The 19,041-nt window shown below is 34.3% G+C and overlaps 1 protein-coding gene across 1 annotated transcript; it reads right to left on the reverse strand.

Annotated features, from left to right (window-relative positions):
* Positions 1 to 216: 216 nt before the first annotated feature.
* Positions 217 to 18,955, reverse strand: LOC111504140 (cAMP-dependent protein kinase catalytic subunit alpha). The gene is made up of 6 exons (XM_023158634.2): positions 18,779 to 18,955; positions 17,526 to 17,678; positions 16,303 to 16,538; positions 4,463 to 4,628; positions 2,542 to 2,813; positions 217 to 582 (listed from the first exon to the last, which is right to left on the reverse strand). Exons 1-6 carry the CDS (start codon positions 18,953 to 18,955, stop codon positions 369 to 371), a joined length of 1,218 nt encoding a protein of 405 aa, XP_023014402.2. The 3' UTR covers positions 217 to 368.
* Positions 18,956 to 19,041: the final 86 nt, after the last annotated feature.

Below are 19,041 nucleotides of genomic sequence, written 5' to 3' on the forward strand. Positions count from 1 at the left end.
AAGAGGGAGAAATAAAAGGCCAGAAAACTTTTTTTTTCAAAAACTAATCTCTCCTAAAAATATTCCCTTTTGAATTTGAACTACACAACTTATTATTTTCAACCTCTCATGTTTGCAAAAAACTGAGAAACATTCAAATGAACAATGATTAATATTCTTGAGAAACAATAACACCATAAACATAACGCCAGCAAAATAAAATTTGACAACTATCAGTATTAGTCAACGTCAGTTTATTTATATCGATACTTTCATCATATAATATTCAAAGAAAAAAACATAATGAAATGTTGATGGAAATAAAGGTCAAACTGTGCATGAAACACAACTAAACATATTTTTGTTAGGTTATCAAATTTTTTAAACAACTAAAACTTCGCAAAATCATCTTTGTACAAGTCGTGTTCACTTATTCTAAGTTTTTCTTCATCGAAAACATCGAAATTACTCGTATCTCCTGGCGACTTAACGGCTGGCTTGAACGGAGGATCAACTTGTCGGTTATATATAGCCAGCCAATCGATATCCCGAAACCATTTGTGGTTCTTTATGTCTTGGGTTCCGTTTCTTAAATTACCATATCTAAATAATTTTTTCATATTAATAAACTCAAGGCATCAGTCAGATTTCGTATGGAAAACAGCTAGAGATGAAACGGCTAGAATTTTACCTGGATACCGGCCAACATTGCAGCTAGATTGCAACAGTATCTACAGCAAAAGACTTTTCTCTGAAGCTGACCTAATTTGCAAAGACAAGCAAGACCTCTTAATGCAGAAAAATTGTAATCCATTGATCATAATTTGTCCTTGTGCAGTACGAATACTAATTTCTAAGTTGTAGAGATATTGTGTAATTACTGATATTATTTCTTAAGTGATACTAACTGAATAAAGAAAATAATTACCTAAAAAAATTTTTAAAAACCGGTATTCGCCCAGATATCCTTTTCATCTCTAAAAATAACTAACAACTGAAAGATATATAAGACTTATAGCGGCTTAGAGAGACTTCCATTACCATATATAAACACTAACAACACGCAGATCGAAGAGTCTAGTTGAAAGTGCTATACGAAGTGATTTAATAAGACAATAGACATTTGAAGTTTCAGTTGAAGTGTTTGTGTGGTATTGTGGTAGAAATATTGTGTGATTATTGATTGTATTTCTTGGTTGATACTAACTAAATATAGCATTAATTACCTAAAAATATTTTTCAAATCCGGTATTGGGTCAGATATCCTTTTCATCTCTTAAAATCAACTGAAAGATATATAAGTGTGTAAATCATCCCCTAAAAAAATAATAACGCCGATCGCCACTGGTCGTCGTAAATCGATTGTGACTTGGCCAAGGTAGCGCTCAACTCGACTTGCGCTTCGCGATTGTTCTGAATGTTGCATCGCTTAGAGAGACTTCTAGCGACTTCCCTATCAGCTTCGAGAGACTTCCATTACCATATATAAACACTAACAACACGCAGATCGAAGAAGTCTATTTGGAAGTGCGGTACGTCGTGATTCAATAAGACGATAGATATTTGAAGTTTCAGTTGAAGTGTTTGTGTTGTATTGTCATTGTAGCAACGAATTATTGTGTGATTACTGATTGATTTCTTGGTTGATACTGACTAAATAAAGCAATAGGTTATCTACATTTTTTGAATCCGTTATTCGGCCAGATATCCTTTTCATCTCTAAAAATAACTATCGACTGAAACATATATAATGTTGTTTGTAAATCATCCCACGAGAAAATAATAACGTCAGCCGCCGCTGGTCGACGTAAATCGATTGTGACTTGTCCAAGATCGTGCGATTGTTCTAGATGTCGCGTCGCTTCAAGTCACAAGTCGCTAGCGACTTGCCTGTCGGCTTCGAGAGACTTCCATTGCCACATATAAACACTAACAAGACGCAGATCAAAGAAGTCTAGTTGAAAGTTCGGTATGAAGTGATTTAATAAGACGTTAGGTATTTGAAGTTTCAGTTGAAGTGTTTGTGTTGTATTGTCAGTGTAGCAACGAATTATTGTGTGATTACTAATTGTATTTCTTGGTTGATACTAACTAAATAAAGCAATAGGTTATTTACATTTTTTTAATCCGTTTTCGGCCAGATATCCTTTTCATCTCTAAAAATAACTATCGACTGAAACATATATAATGTTGTTTGTAAATCATCCCACGAGAAAATAATAACGTCAGCCGCCGCTGGTCGACGTAAATCGATTGTGACTTGTCCAAGATCGTGCGATTGTTCTAGATGTCGCGTCGCGTCGCGTCGCGTCGCGACGATGGATATTTGAAGTTTCATTTGAAGTGTTTGTGTTGTATTGTCAGTGTAGCAACGAAACGAAGTTAGGTTTAATTGTACAGTGTAGTCTAGTATTGTCAAACACGCAGGGAAAACGTAACAATAATATATAATTGAGCTTTGGTTTATATGGGACTGTTCAGTTACTTGTTCGAAATACGAGTAAAAAGATCCGAAGAAAATATTGAAAACTCCATTGTCAGCAGCCCTGAAATACTAATTACCTTCTACTCAAGTCTAACTGTAACAGATTCTTTATGATATCGCCAAGCTCCGCTGAAAATGTTCCGGGGATTTTATATCTGCAGGTGATGATTCGTTCGTAAACTTTCATAGGATCATTAGAAGTGAACGGAGGGTATCCTGCACTCATTTCAAATAGTAGTACTCCAAAAGACCAATAGTCGACTGCCTTTCCGTACCCTTTGCTAAGAATAATCTCAGGAGCGATATATTCAGGAGTACCGCAAAGGGTCCAAGTTCGACCTTTCACAATCTGTTGATAATAGAAGTCAGTATTATATTTTTCATCATGTATTATGATATTTAAATGTTACGTGTCAACAAAATCTGTTTATTTTCGCAAAAATTATTCAATATAAAAATAATCCTGCAGAAGGTTGTCGTTCTTGAATCATATTTCCACTTATATTTAACGTTATGATCCGAAATAAAACAACTGAAATATTCAATTATCATTCGAGAATATTAACTTTCAATGCTTTGATTACGAAAACTAAAGGATGGTTTTCCGACCCTTAAAAAAATAACAATATAAGTAGTTTCCAAAATATTCAAACATTTTCAAAAACTACACCTCAACGATTTGATCTCCACAAACTTCATTTGAAAAATCGTTGAGGTGTAGTTTTTGAAATTACTATGGATCTTCATCAAGTAACGGCCGAATCAATGAGAAAAAAAAATATAAACATGTTCAAACATACATTTAGTTAGTTTAAAAAATTAAAAATAAACTTTCAAAGCGTGTTTTTTAGTTTTTTAAACTATATTTATTTTCATTTTTTAGTTTCGTATGCAATAAAAGCGTGTTTTTTAGTTTTTTTAAACCATATTTATTTTATCTAAACTTTAGGATCAATCAGCCGTATATTGTTTAGAAAAATGACCATTGATATTTTCCGATTCCGGAGAGGGGGCCTGAAAATCAGCTACTAAGCCCAAGGCAGCAGGCGTGCAAAGGAGCGTTACAAATAAGGTAGCAGGCGCTTCAAATAAAGAAATACATGTAAAGTGAGTTATATCAAGGAGGTTACATACAGCGCCATCTGCCCGTGAATAGACCAAACAATAATGTCAATATATCAATGAGGTTACGTATAGCGCCATCTGCCCGCGAATAGATCAAGCAATAATATCGATAATTTTGTCAAACACAGATCACGAGCTTGAGAGTTACAAGCAAACCAACATACATACATATAGGTGAAGCTAATAAAAGCGTGTTTATAAAAATAATAATAAAAACACATGACATTGAAACGGACGAAACATTTGAGACGACGTGATACTAATCTGAGATTTTGTTATTGTAACAACGGTATCCTTAATAATTTTAGGCGAAGCAAAGGTTAAATTTAAAGAGGCTGTAGAGTTTTATAAATTCTCTCAAGGGTTGTGTCCCAGTGGTGGAAAAGTAGTCGGAGAAGTTGGATATATTGATACGTTCTGATATTATTTTTAACAGATTATAAAATTATACACCGTCTGTGTCTGTCTGAACGCGATAAACTCGAGAACTACCAGTCTAATTTTCATTCTTCACAACAACATACAATTTGGATTATTATCTTTAGAGTTAACGCAAAATTAAAACTGTTGCCCGAGAAAATTGTTTAAAGCGGCCTCATAAACCGAGGAGCACGCGTGATGAAGAAACGATACAACTGCTTTGGTTTCAAGGAATGAATTAGCATCACGTAACACGTGTTTCACTGTTCAATAACCTCCTCAGGCGTGTTCATACTGGATGAACACGCTTGAGGAAGCTTCTGTGAAACACGACTGTAAAACGTTGGGTGAAAATCTCTTAATAAAGTGTTACTTGGAAACATGCGACACATATAAAAACACTCGATTTTGAAAATGCTTGCACTCCTAAATCGAAGTATCTTAAAATGTTACCTTACAAAAACCCAGATCGGCTATCTTAAGGTACCCTTTCAAATCCACCAAAATGTTCTCAGGTTTCAAATCTCTGTAAAGAATATCGCAATAATGGAGGAATTCCAGAGCTAATATTACTTGAGACGCATAAAACTTCGCGAGAACCTCCGTAAATCTTCGCATCCTGAAAATAAGTTTCATTATTATCAGTATTATAAACTATATTCCACTTTACACAAAACTAAAAAATATGACTTCAGAACATGTCATATTTTTCAAAGTACTATTATTGATCACTGAAATATTTTGAACAGGCGAATGGTTTATGAACCAAGAGAATGAAATTAACAACGGGTATGTTCGAAAAAAAACATTCAAGTTCTTCATATCCTCATGTATGAAAACAAACTAGTAAATAATGCAATGGAAACCAGCGGCGGCTCGTCAGAGGAGATAAGGGAGGCTTAGCCTTCCCATAAAATTTGAGGCTATTCATCGCAATAAAATAAGAGATATTGACAGATAATTATGATTATTTTTTTCTAAAAATGCTTGGGTATCATTACTTTACCGTTAATTTTTAATATAAATACATAATATGCCCGAAAAAACACTATCACTCACTACGTAGTACGTACCACACTGTATCCTGCATCAACAAACCTCAAACGCACCGCCCACGAACAAATTACGACGAAACCATCAACCCGAAATAATAAATGTCATACGTTGATACGTTGCCAGAGAGCCAAGCCTTCAACCGCTTTAAAAAACACAATCCCGCGAGACCGATCCAGCCAGCGACATACGTCCCGATTTGTAATTTTGGTTGCAGAAATTATAGCGTTAGAGGAGGCTAGCCTCCAGTTGACCTTCGTTAGTGTACGACTACGTTTATTTTTTATTTAATTATTCGGACAGGATGCCGTGACGGACCGGGACTGAAAAATATTTCGGTAAATCGTTTTAGTGTTTCTTGATAATATTTGTTATTGTATAAAACAGGCAGTACTGTATTATAGCAGTGCTTTTTGTTAAAATTTATAATGTGTGTTTGAAGATTTTTTATTAAAACAACAATTTCAAGGTGTTTTCAGGTTTTCACTTTTCGGTAAGTTTTTTTTCCATTCATTATGGATAAGTTGGACGAAATTGAAAAATCTAACGATATAGTCGATTGGTTGCTGACAAATAATTTTAAGTCTTTATCTTATGATAATAAATTCTACATTATTGAAACTCTGGCAAGGCCTCAACCAAATTTGTGTGTATATAGTCTTTATGACTTTAGCTTCCCCTGTTCTCCAATGCACAAGCCGTCACTGATGGAAACTTACTAATAAGATTCATTTTGAATTTCATTAAATGAAAATTAAACTTCATACTACGAGGTATGAACACTCTATACAACAGCTCCTGGGCTTGTTTATATTATGAAGTAAACACGCCTGAAAAGCTATTGTACAGTGAAACACGTGTTGCGGTTTGTAAACTGTTCAGTGAGCTAGCTTACGAGTTGCCGTAAACGCTACAAGATACATGTCCAACAGATTCATCTAGATTCTAGAGGGACCTGAACCTCAACATCCACTACGTAGACGCATACATGAGAGAGCACGCCAAAAACGTGTTCGAAAGAATACAACACACGCCAGTCCAGCGCTGCGTGACCTACATGAAGCGCTCAACAGGGATGATTCCAGATTTTGCGAAAGGGATGAACATATAAGGCCCAAGAAGCAGAACCAACGACCACTTCGGAGTCGCTGGCAGGCGGCTCCGGCAAGTATAAAAACTTATATACAGATTACTAACATACACTTTCTTACAGATACACACACACAAACATAGTTCGCCACCAAAATAATACACTTGTCTCCGGTAAGTTTAAGGGACCCCCATGCAATCATTATACAGTAAAGTGACAACAAATAAAATCAACAGATCACGAGAGTGAAAGCACCTGAAGGTTGACTTTCGATCGCAGGAGGTCAGATGTCAATCTTGCTGAAGTGCCCATCAGAGGTCTACTCAGGATGAGTGGGGGGTGGATGAACAAGATGCTAGCCTCTGCACACACTAACCGTGTGGGAACGATTCTATCTCAGAGGGCACTTGACCCCGGGGGGCATGGGGGAGCCAGCTTACACTGATGCTACGCAACTCACACGACCGACTCATGATATTAGTTGCAAGTTATGTATATAAAACCCTCCTTTATGCTTATTCATCAAATGCTGACTAAGTTATAATAAACTTATAAAAGCTAGCCATCTTGAAGGAGGAGTCAGTTCTGTTAGTACGATTGTCAGAGTAACTTCTGTACAATAAAGTCTGTAAATCTAAATAAAGTCTTTTTAAAAAGTGGTTCCCGTGGCCCGAAACTATAATTGGCGCAGTCGATTGTAGGATAGTGGAAGAAAATCGATCCTGAATTTTCTTCAGTACCAACTGTTTGTCCACTACAAGAAACCAGCTTCGTCCACCAACCACCCACCAAAGGGACCGGATCGTCAGACTCAGCTACTACAGTCCTCCAGGAAAGAATACTGACACACCATCGAGGTAAGTCGAGTTTTCCTACCTGATTCCAAAATTTCCTTAAATCTTTATCGTAAATATTTGTGGAAGTTTCGGAAAAGTGATTATTATAATCAAAAAACGAAAACAGACATCATTTTCTCTTATAGCAATTGAAATTGGTGACAGGACTATAGAAGTCACGTAGATTAAGAAAGACAATTTAAATCCTGATTTAAATTGAAGCAATTAAGTGAAAAACGCCGAATCAAAATTTCATACATTCAAATCATTTTTCTCTTTCCTCACTCATAGCAAACAATAAATGCATAGTGTTCACTAAATAGTAAAACAAAGAAGCTAAAGAATAACTTGCTGCTACTTATATCATATGCTTAATAGACAGAAAATAATCTATTTATATCATACGCTGATATAAAGAGAGTATCAATTTCACACACACACAACGACGCTTCAGAAATATTCTTGTGATAAACTTCGCAATATTATTACCGTGATTCTTTTCTGAATAAGTGAAGAAAGCAAACTCTTATCTTGAATAGATTCGCTGAGTAATCTTTTCCGATAAGATCGCGACAATAATACATGACCGAACCTGAAATTGAAGATTTAGTACAGTCGCTTGTCTCTCTATCCGTTTCAAATATGTCCACCGAAATTAATTATACTTTATTTAAAATTTATTCTGACACCATACCTTTGTATGATGGATCTCCAGACACCCTCGAAATTTTTATAAATGCAATTGACAAATTTCATAATAAATATTATAGCGCTGACGATACACTAAATCAGTGTATCTTGAGTATTATTATTGGTAAACTCAGAGATAGAGCACAATTATTGATTGGTGCAAGAACGGAATTAAACACATGGATTTTAATAAGAAATGAATTAAGAAATACATTTGGTGATAGACAAAATTTAGATAACCTTGAACAACAACTTTTTACACTTGTCCCTAATAGAAACGAACACCCCCTCGATTTTGCGAAAAGAATACAAGTACTGAGAAGTAAATTAATCTTTAAAATTAATTCTATTGCCGCTATAGACCCACAGACTAAAGCGATATATATTCGTCAATATCAATCACAGTCTTTGAAAGTATTTATGAGAAATTTAACTATTAGATTACAAGATAAAGTAATTGTTCAAAAACCAGATAGCCTTGAAGAAGCAATGAATTTAGTTTTGGAAGATGAAAATTTTAGACAAACACAAAATATGGTTTTTCAGAACCGCTCAAGCACTAACGTTCAAAAACAACACCCACCAAAACAAATAAAACCAAATTATAGTAATTTCCCTGTACAAAATTATTCACACTTACAAAATTTTCAACAAACTAACTTTAGAAATCCTACACCTTCTACTAGTCAAATGCCAAATAGACCTTTTAATAATTATCAACAATTTAACCAAAAACCACAATTTCCAAGCCAACCCATAAATATCCAACCTAAACAAGTTCAACATAAATTTTTAACGAATAAACAAGTGTTTGGACCACCCCAAAATGTGTTTAAACCAACAAATAAACCTGATACTAGAATCATTCAACCAATGTCGACTACTTCTAGAAATCCTACGGTTAGTAGATCAAATATGCCTTACCACCCAGCAAATAACCGATCTTTTAGGCAACCCCCAAGACAAACCTTTATAAGTGAAGAACTTTACAACCATAATGATGACAATGAATACGACATGACACTAGGTTACCCCATTAACCAATACCCTGTCGAAGACCAATACCCAATTGAAGACCAACACCCTCCAGATCAATATCAATTAACTGATGAATTAAATGAATATTACTTTACTCCCCAAGAAACGACTGAAATAACTGACTCAAACACTGAATACGAAGACGAAAATTTTTACAAACCGCCTCCGATAAACAAGACGGTATAATAGAACTTTATTCAGGCTCTATAAATGGATTACCTTATATACAAATCCAAAATCCCCCTATTAAACTACTAATTGATACCGGATGTCATACTTCCATGTTAAGACCATCTATTGTAGAAAAATATTATCCAGACAGAATATTTAGAGAACCCTCTCAGTTAAAAACTTCATTAGGTGAAAAAGAAATTCAATATAAAGCTATTATCCCAGCTTTTGAAGAATTTCAAAGCAACTATGAAACGGAATATATTTTATTCCAATTTCATGAATTTTTTGATGGAATTTTAGGTTTAAAAGAACTTAAAAATCTTGACTTAAATATCGATTTTAGCAATCAAATCTTAAGAAATGAAAATGTACAAATCCCTTTCTACTATAGACAGCCTCACGAAACTTCTTTTACTATCGAAATACCACCATATGAAACTTTAATAAAGAAATACCCTGTCGATATCAGTGAAGGAGAAATAATAATTCCAGAGGGATTTATTGATAAACTATACGTACCTGAAACAATAACTTATGCCAAAAATTATCGCGCAACTTTCGAAATTTTTAATAAAACTAATAAAACTATCTCTATAACAATGAATGAACCGTTCCCATCCAACCAAATAAATAAAGAACAATTTGAATTTTATAATATTGAACAAGCCTTACCTGAAAATTATAATAATAATTCCATAACTGATATAACAAGTAAAATTAGGACCGACCATATGAACACGGAAGAAAAAAACGCAATTTTAACAGTTTGCAAAGAATTTTTAGACATATTTCATGATGAGAATACTAAACTTTCTTTCACAAACAAAATAAAACATGAAATTAAAACGACAGACGAAATACCAGTACACACTAAATCCTATCGGTTTCCTCATTGCCATAAAGAAGAAGTAAATAAACAAATAGAAAAAATGTTGAATGACGGAATAATACGACCATCATCATCAGCTTGGAGTAGCCCTATTTGGATTGTACCGAAGAAAGCGGACGCCTCAGGAAAGAAAAAATGGAGAATTGTCGTTGATTATAGGAAGTTGAACGAAAAAACGATTGATGACCGATACCCCATTCCTAATATCGAGGACATACTGGATAAACTAGGGAAATGTAACTACTTCACTACCCTAGATTTAACTTCAGGATTTCACCAAATAGAGATGGAAGAAAATTCTATTGACAAAACAGCCTTCAACGTAGAACACGGCCATTACGAATATGTCAGAATGCCGTTTGGATTAAAGAACGCTCCAGCGACGTTTCAACGAGTTATGGATTACGTTTTGAAAGACCTAAGAAACAAAATATGTCTCGTCTATATGGACGATATAATAATTTTTTCGACCTCCCTTCAGGAACACATCTCTAATCTAAAGCAAGTCTTTAAAGTATTAAGAGAAGCTAAATTGAAAGTACAATTGGACAAATCGGAATTCTTAAAACAAAATGTAGAATTTTTAGGACATATTGTAACACCCCACGGTATAAAACCCAATCCGAATAAAATAAAAGCAATCCAAAATTTTCCCATACCAACTACTGCTAGAGATATTAAATCATTCCTCGGTTTGCTAGGATATTATAGAAAATTTATTAAAGATTTCGCGCAATTAACAAAACCGCTAACTCAATGTCTAAAAAAAGGAGAGAAAATCCTTCATTCTGCCGAATTCCTAGAAACCTTCGAAAAATGTAAACAAGTTTTAACTAATGAACCTCTTCTTCAACATCCCGATTTTAGTAAACCTTTTATCTTGACAACCGATGCTTCTAACGTAGCAATTGGAGCTGTGTTATCACAAGGCCCTCTAGGTAAAGATAAACCCATCGCGTATGCCTCAAGAACTTTAAATCCCGCAGAACAAAATTATTCAACTATAGAAAAGGAATTATTGGCAATTGTCAATTTTACCAAATACTTTAGACCTTACCTTTTTGGTAGAAAATTTACGATTGTTACCGATCATAAACCACTCCAATGGTTATTCAATTTAAAAGACCCCTCTTCAAAATTAGTAAGATGGCGCCTAAGATTAGAAGAGTATGAATATAACATCATACATAGAAAAGGAAAAAAGAATTCTGTTGCTGACGCCCTATCCAGAATTGAACTACATCCATTAGAAAATTATTCTTTACTAGGAAATTTCGATACGGAAGAAGATCGTTTAGAAGATTTCGCAGAATATTGCGTAGATGAAAACGATAACCCTGAGATTGATGAAATTGCCAAAATAGTGCAAGAAATAGATGAACTCGCCAATGAAGAAGTCGAAAAACATCAACCAAGAGAAGAACCCCAACCCGAAAATTACCACACAGGACATTTTCAACCAGCTAAAGAAAAACAAAAACTCCCAAAGGAAAAGAAGATTAAAATACTTTCAGACATAATAGTCGTACCAGCCCAACAAGAAGAACCGAAAATAAAACACTCAAATGAAACACAACATTCTTCGCAAGAAGACCCGATTTTAGAAATCCCAATATCTGAGCAACCATTAAATAAATTTAAAAATCAAATATTCTTAGTTCAAAGTAACGACATAATTTCACCAAAAGTAAGTATAACCAAACCCTTTGATAAGACACGTTTAAAAATCGTAATATCTACTAGAAACATTGAAAACGATATAGTAAAAATCTTTTTAGAATATTTGAAACCTAATACTGTTTATGGTATAATATTTCAAGAGGAATTAAAGAATGTAATAATTCCGATAATCCAAAAACATTTTAGAAACTCAGCCTTTAAACTTGTTCAAAGTAATATACTATTAAAAGACATTTTGAAGAAAAATGAACAACGAGAAAAAATTAAATACCATCATGAAACAAAAACTACACATAGAGGCATAAATGAAACAAAATTGTCTCTATCAAAAGTATACTATTGGCCTAATATGATTCAAGACATAACAAACTACGTAAATACATGCGTAACATGTCAAAAATCAAAATACGAAAGACACCCTAATGTCATAAAATTTAACCCAACACCAATTGGAGAATACCCGTTCGAACATATTTATGTTGATGTTCTATCACTTGATAGACTAAAATTCCTAACAATTATTGACAGCTTTTCGCGCTTTGCACAAGCATACCCCATACAACTAAATGCGACAGACATCTTAGATGGTTTATTAAAATTCATATCCCATTACGGTATTCCAAATAAAATAACTTGCGATTCTGGCACAGAATTTAAAAATAACTTGATTGAAGATTTTTGCAAACTTCATAAAATTATGTTGCATTACATCACCCCAAAAAACCCGAACAGTAATAGTCCGGTAGAACGTTTTCATTCTACTCTAATTGAGGAAATACGAACTTTAAAATTAGAATTTCCTAATCGACCAATAACAAAACAAATGTTGTATGCGATTCTAGGATATAATAATACTGTCCATTCCGCAACTAAATTCACACCCTTCCAAATTATTAAAGGTAATGTAGAACACCAGAGCCCTTATGATGTAACGTTAGAAAAGATAACCTCAAACTATATAGAAAAACATTCAAGAAATATGAAAATATTAAAAGAAATAGTAGAACAAAACAATGAAAAAGCCAAGAACCTATCTAAAGTAAATTCCAACAGAAATGATCCCCCAGAAATTGAAATTGATAAAAATACTTTTCTTAAAGAAACTCCTCGAAATAAATTATCACCCTTATATAAGGAAATTCAACAAAAAAAAGATAGTAACTTCAAAATTGAAACTTCTAAATCAAAATACCATAAAAGTAAGTTAAAGCCACAAAGAAAAATCATTAAGAAACAAATTGTTTCAGATGACAACGTTATACCTTCTACTTCTCGGAATCCTTGCGACGACAGGACAAGACATAATAATGACGAGGATAAATAACCCTATCCTTCCCTTTTCCCTTGGAAAAGCAAGATCCACTACACAAAAACATACGTTTATAAAATACATTGACTTAAAACAATTTGATTCTCCCCTAAACATCTTAAATAATAATACAAAAACAATCGCAGAATTTATCTTGATCAAAGACCCTTTATACCCACAACTACACCACATGTATAATCATCTGAATTATTTGCTAGACACAATCAAAGTGAAATTAATCAATATTAAACCTCAAGAAAATAATCGATCGAAAAGGGCACTTATTAATATAGTAGGCAGAACAAGTAAATGGCTCTTTGGTACTTTAGATGATGAAGATGCAGAAAAATATAATAAAGCAATTTTCACTTTGGAAAAGAATCAGAACATGCTTCACCATGATTTAGAAAATTACCTAACTATCACAAGAAAATTTATGAATGAAACTACGAATAGCTTACAGCAGATTGTTAAAAGCCAACAATTAATTGACGAACAAATAAAAAGTATTGTCTTAAATCTGAATAAGTTCACGCTATTCTTAAGACTTCAAAATTCTCTTGATACAATGATAATAGATTGTCAAATTATATTATCAATACTTAATAACATTGAAGATTCAATTTTATTTGCAGAATTAAACATTATTCATAGCACGATATTACCATTATCTGATATCGAAGAATTATTAAAAATAATGTCAAACCTTTACAAAGGCAGTTTACCAAACTTTAAAAACATTCAGTCGTATAATAAATTACTAAAAATTGAAATTAATTATAAAAATGGAATTATTATATTTGCAATTCATTTTCCGATACTTCTTGAAAATGTTTATGATTACTTCCATTTGTTCCCAATTCCAATACTCAACCAAGCTATCGTTCCTTTAAAACCCTATATAATTCTTAACTCGACTTACCATCATTATGAAGATGAACCCTGTACGAGAATTGAAAATACCTGCATATACCATGTTGACAACCAAATGTCAAAAGAAGATTGTTTACCGAAATTACTAATTGGTAAAACCGATCATCAATGCCAGACGATTCAAATTCAATTAGACCAGGACATAATAGAACCTGTCAACGATGCCTACATGATTATTATCCCCATTGATAAGATCATGATTGAGAAAAATTGTAAGGAGCATGGATACGAAAATATCAGACAACCACAGTTGATCCATATCCCACATAAATGTAACCTCACTGTTAGAGGCGAAGTTTATTCCAACGACGCCACTTCCGTTCAAGGAAACCCTCTACAGTTACCCGAAATAGATACTATCCAGCTACATCCTGAGAATAACCCTATGAAAGTTCCTGAAAGAGTAAACCTCGACGAACTAACCCGACTTCAGGACCTTGCTGAAAAAACCCAATTACATCGACTAGAAGCCTTAGAAGAAGACAGCACTTCTTATACTTTAATGTATATTTGTATATTCATAGTTATAATACTTATTACATATTTTATTTTATATTCCAAATATAAGAACAAATTCAAATGTTTTAAAAGGAAAAATAAACAAGAAAATATTCATTTAGAAAATGTTGATGAAAATAATGTTAACGTATTATTTTCATCTTAGGGATGGAGGAGTTATGTATATAAAACCCTCCTTTATGCTTATTCATCAAATGCTGACTAAGTTATAATAAACTTATAAAAGCTAGCCATCTTGAAGGAGGAGTCAGTTCTGTTAGTACGATTGTCAGAGTAACTTCTGTACAATAAAGTCTGTAAATCTAAATAAAGTCTTTTTAAAAAGTGGTTCCCGTGGCCCGAAACTATAATTTGCACGAGTCGTCCTTGTGTTCAATCGATGTGACTAATCGAGCCAGAAGACGAGGATGTTAGAGTCGTAAGCTCGACATCCATCAGCTCTTCAGACTCAGCATCAGAAATAATTTTTAAGTTTACTCTGTCCATAAAATTCCCACGAGTAGCTAGGGAAAGAAGGTAAATCACGGCAGAGCCCCGCATTACCGTGACAAGGCGATGCAACGACGAGAGGGCGCCCGGTTTCTCGAAGGTTCCGTAGTGACAGCTGATAGGCTCAGTTATCATTCATCCTCTCGGCACGGATACACACACCTTAGGATTAAGCCATCGTTGGGATGCCATTCAGTTAGGGAATAACTGAATCACAAGTGATTCTGTCGTTCCCGTATCCAGCGGGGCTCAACCCCCACATCCCAAGCCAATACACTCGCCGAAAACAGCATGCACAGTGGTTCAGGCAGTGAAATATGAACAAGGACAGCCAATCCGCCGGAGACATTAACTCAGGATGTATAAACCTCTGAGGAAGCTAAGCACTCGCGCCAGCGAAACGTCCATCTCGAAATAACAGTAGATCGTTGACTTATTTTACGATTCGTGCGAATAAATCCGAGTTTCGCAGTTCCTAGTTGAGCAATTCCTCACACCGGTCCACAAGGTTTGGATCTGAATGTTCATGCAACATTGAATGTGCACCACTGACGCAGTTCCGGATTTAGACTTAAACGCCCTAAACTATTTAGAGATATGGCCGATATGGGGCCCCGGCCAGGAAGGGGGTGGCCCTCATAAAGCCGTGTATAGGTAGGAGGGAGACTTTCAAGAAAGTAGGGGCCCTAAACTACAGCTTATATTTTTTGATGGCGCGTCATTATCAAAAGTTCAACAAAGCGATTCTATGCATTCTTGTCTAGTTAAAAGTCCAAAAAGTCGTCCAACGATAATAAATCTTCACAGACGACTACAATTTTTTCGCAATGCTTTTTTCAAATTCTCACTGTCAACTATTTACGCTGTCAATTTTGCTCTCTTTTTCCTTAATTCAATAGTGTCAGCTTCCTTTGTCGGCGTTATCTGACCAGATCCCTATCCGTTGTGTAATATACACTAAGGCACCGTATAGCCTTAGCCGTTACCCTCCTGCCCGCCACATGCCAGCAAAAAATAAAATCTCGACCCGATACATCAAAGACGCCGACCGGGAGTGAATTTACTTGTGTTCTATACGGTGTCTAAGGGAACTTTGTCCTGAGGGTACAGAAGGCTTGCTTTTCACAATACCTTATTAATGCTTCTTTATTTAATACATTCTTGCACGTCTTCCGACGGCGGACATACACAGCCGATTAAACTATCATTACACAAATGAATATTATTTGCTTGTACTTGCTATGACGACGTGTGGTTCAGTTTCTTCGGCGTTGAGAACAGCTGATACACGTCCTCTCACCCCGACGAGGAAACGTAAACTCGACCTGTCAATTTGTAAGCTACTGCGAATTTTACGAATTGTGATGCCACATTTGTAAAATATAAAATGCAACCCTAATAACTACATACAAGTAATTACCATTTTAACTCGTCAGGTGAGTCCAAAATTTCAGTCCATTCAAAATGTTGAAAAAGTCAGCACAAATTTTGAGTGAAAATTATTCAAGTTTTATTAATGTTTGTTAATTCACCAAAAAAGGGACACGAAATTGTTCAAAATTTGCAGCTCTATAAAATAAAGAACATATTTACCTCCTCAGGTGAGTGAACATTTCTCCTCCATTTACAAATGGCATTACAAAATAGAGATAACTATTATCTTTGAAAGAAAACTCCAATGTTATTATGAAAGGAAAGCGAATAGATTCAGAGATCCGCTTCTCATATAGTGTATGTTCTATTTGCTTCAGCTTGATAATTCTTAATTTTTCGATGCACTTCATAGCATAAAAAGCGTCTTTGTCTCCTTCAGTACGTTTAACTAATATCTAAAAATATGTTTGGTTATCGAAATACGAAGCATTTCTATATAATGAAATGTTATAGGTTCGGATTTCCATTCATCGAAAATGGAACATTTACGGGGTCTGTTCAAAAAATAAGATGAGTTTTAATTTGTCTTAGAAAATATTTATTCATCAATGTCTATTTTGTCCCCTTCAAAGTAGTCCCCCTCAGATGTTATACATATGTGCCAGCGTTATTTCCAAACCTTGAATCAGTTCTGATATGCACTTTTTGGCATGCCATAAATCTCTCTCAGTTACGGTTTCTATCTCCTCAATCGTCGCAAAACGCCGTCCTTTCATGGGTTTCCTCAATCTCTTGGGAACAGGAAAAAGTCGCAGGGGGGCAAATCTGGTGAATACGGTGACTGAGGTATGATTACGGTGTTGTTTTTGTCCAAAAAATTACGAACAATCAATGACGGGTGAGCGGGTGCTTTATCGTGATACAAAACCTTGATGTTTGATCAAACTTGGCATGCCTTTTTTGGTCTTTGCCCTCTTGGGCCCTTCCATTGCGACGATTGGACTTTGGTTTTGATGTCATAACCATATATATCCATGATTCGTCACCAGTTATAACTCTTTTAAGTAAATATGTATCGCCACTTCTAACGTTTATGCGTCTCACCAACAAACTAAACTCAAGCTAAACAGCTGAAACTGTGAACATATGTTCCAGACGAGTGTTCCAAAATAAAAAAAAAAATAAAAATCGCTAATCGAACGTAAGTAGTCCGCAAAATTTGAACATTCACCTTATTCTTTTGAAGAGACCTCGTATGTTTTAATTAACCGTTCCAAATATTTGGAACTTCATTTTTATTTCATTTTTCTTCCATAGATTTTAAATTTGTTGTCAGTCCGAACCTGTAACATTCAAACAAATATTCCTTTCTCCTCATTTGTCAGTCAGGTAGCAGAATTATATCAATATTTAATTTATATTTACAACATATCAACACTCACTACTCTCCCGAATGAGCCTGTACCCAAAGTTTTGATTTGAACGAATTCCTTCATTCCTTCGATACCCGAAACGGTTTTCTTTTCCCATCTTTGATAGAATTCTTTTCTCAATCTTTCCAATACTTCTCCATAGGCTGATCTATTTCTGTTTTTCTATAACAATATCATATGAAATTACTTGTGAATTCTAAATTCATTTTTTCTGATAAATATAGATTTTCAAATATAGTTCGTAATCTGTTTCAATTGCGACAAAGTGTAAACCTTCCTCCAGTCTATTACTCGTAGTCCAGCAAGCACTACTGACCAACTATAATTATTAATGGTGCTGTGCTCGCAAATAATTGTGAACAAATAAAAAAGTCGCTAGTATAGTAGACATTAGCAAAAACACAAAAAGGTGAGCCTGGTTGAGAGGTCAATAATTATCAATACAGTGTTATTTCACAAATTAAAAATTAAGTAATCATTGAATATATTTATCTCAATAAGCTACGACAGTTAATCGATATCACTAGAATAGAATAGAAATCCATCACAAATAATAATAATATAAATAAATGAAAATGTCAGGGTTAAGTTTAAAGCTAATAATATTACCTAATTATAACCTAAAATTATTCATTGGTTTGTCTATTTTCTCCGTTAAAATGCAGAGAGCGAATATAAATAGCTTTAATAACAGTCTAATTTTTTCAACATAACTCTCTTTTTCTATATTTCAAAGATTCATCTAATTATTCTAGGTATTTATTTCAGATAATTTATGACTTGTACCACCCTCAAAAACTCTGTAACGATATATATTGTCATTATAGGTATAATCGCTTAGAATTTTTCTCTTTCAACCAGGACACTTATTATTTCACTTTTTTAACGTATTCGAATTAAGTAAATATGATTTTAAAATGTTTTTATCGTTTACTATTTGTATACGGATATTAAAAAAACGTATCTAATGCTGATGCATGCTCACAAAAAATTGTGACAAACGGGCCCATCGTTTTTGGAATATATTTAACCTAAAACATCATTTCATTTTGGCCGCTTTCGAACTAATTTGACAGGGCTATAAGGACCCTGCAATGATTAAAGAATGGGACCGTAGGAATAAATCGGACAGAACGTGCTTTGCAGGGAAAAAATTTAGATTCGCGACTTTCGTAACAAAGCAGCAAGAAAGATTATCTCTGAAATAATTTGATTACATCATACTTGTTAACTATTACTTAGTTATTATTATCTGTACTCACAGATAGAGCTGAGGACGCAGGTAGTGGCGTAATTGTAGTAGAGAAAGACACCTCCAGCTTCCCTGACTTGTCTTCCATGTGGTTTCTTTCTTTTTTGAGTTTTTCGCGTTTATCATTTTCCTTTTCGTTATACGCAAACTCAGCTTTGTTGGCTTCTTTTTGGGCAAGGTCCATCATTTGAACAATCAGATAAATCAAATTGAGACAGTTTACTTAAATAACTGAATCGTGAAAACGCTTAAACTACTTGATCTTCGAAATCA

This window comes from Leptinotarsa decemlineata, unplaced genomic scaffold, assembly GCF_025532065.1.
Source record: "Leptinotarsa decemlineata unplaced genomic scaffold, Ldec_3_MD MMD2_tig00000008_RagTag_RagTag, whole genome shotgun sequence".
NCBI lineage: Eukaryota > Metazoa > Arthropoda > Insecta > Coleoptera > Chrysomelidae > Leptinotarsa > Leptinotarsa decemlineata.

Excerpts from the sequence above, each read along its gene's own strand:
- LOC111504140 (XM_023158634.2), bottom strand. The coding sequence starts at position 18,955 with ATGATGGACCTTGCCCAAAAAGAAGCCAACAAAGCTGAGTTTGCGTAT. Across the intron at positions 4,629-16,302 it reads ATGTTCACTCACCTGAGGAG|GATGCGAAGATTTACGGAGG; the intron begins GTAAATATGTTC and ends ACTTATTTTCAG. Across the intron at positions 583-2,541 it reads CAGTTAGACTTGAGTAGAAG|ATATGGTAATTTAAGAAACG; the intron begins GTAATTAGTATT and ends AAAATTATTTAG.